This window comes from Sinocyclocheilus anshuiensis, unplaced genomic scaffold, assembly GCF_001515605.1.
Source record: "Sinocyclocheilus anshuiensis isolate Anshui unplaced genomic scaffold, SAMN03320099.WGS_v1.1 scaffold1561, whole genome shotgun sequence".
NCBI classification, from domain to species: Eukaryota; Metazoa; Chordata; class Actinopteri; order Cypriniformes; family Cyprinidae; genus Sinocyclocheilus; species Sinocyclocheilus anshuiensis.
Window position 1 is genome coordinate 927,072 of NW_015536630.1, and position 249 is coordinate 927,320.

Here is a 249-nt window from a genome sequence, read left to right on the forward strand (position 1 = left end):
CGCCCGGCTGCACAACCTGGACGAGGCGGTCGGCGGCGAGGATGCGCTGGACAGCGCGGCTATACACATCTGCCACTGCTGCAACTCGTCGTCGTGCTACTGGGGCTGCAGGAGCGCGTGTCTGCAGTCGCTGCTGGGAGACAGGGATGCTGCTGCTGCTGCTGCTGCTGCTGCTGCTGGAGGAGGAGGAGGATACAGGCGGCCGCAGCATCAGCACCAGCCGGAGGAGCGCCTGTGGCTGGGCTGCCT

At 67.9% G+C, this 249-nt stretch overlaps 1 protein-coding gene across 1 annotated transcript in view; it reads left to right on the forward strand.

Moving 5' to 3' along the window:
* Positions 1-41: 41 nt before the first annotated feature.
* The window catches only part of LOC107654061 (XK-related protein 6), a 17,397-nt gene continuing 17,189 nt past the window's right edge, over positions 42-249 (forward strand). The window contains exon 1 of the mRNA XM_016440983.1: positions 42-166. Within this exon, the coding sequence (XP_016296469.1) occupies positions 42-166 (125 nt within the window). The remainder of the gene's footprint in view (positions 167-249) is intronic.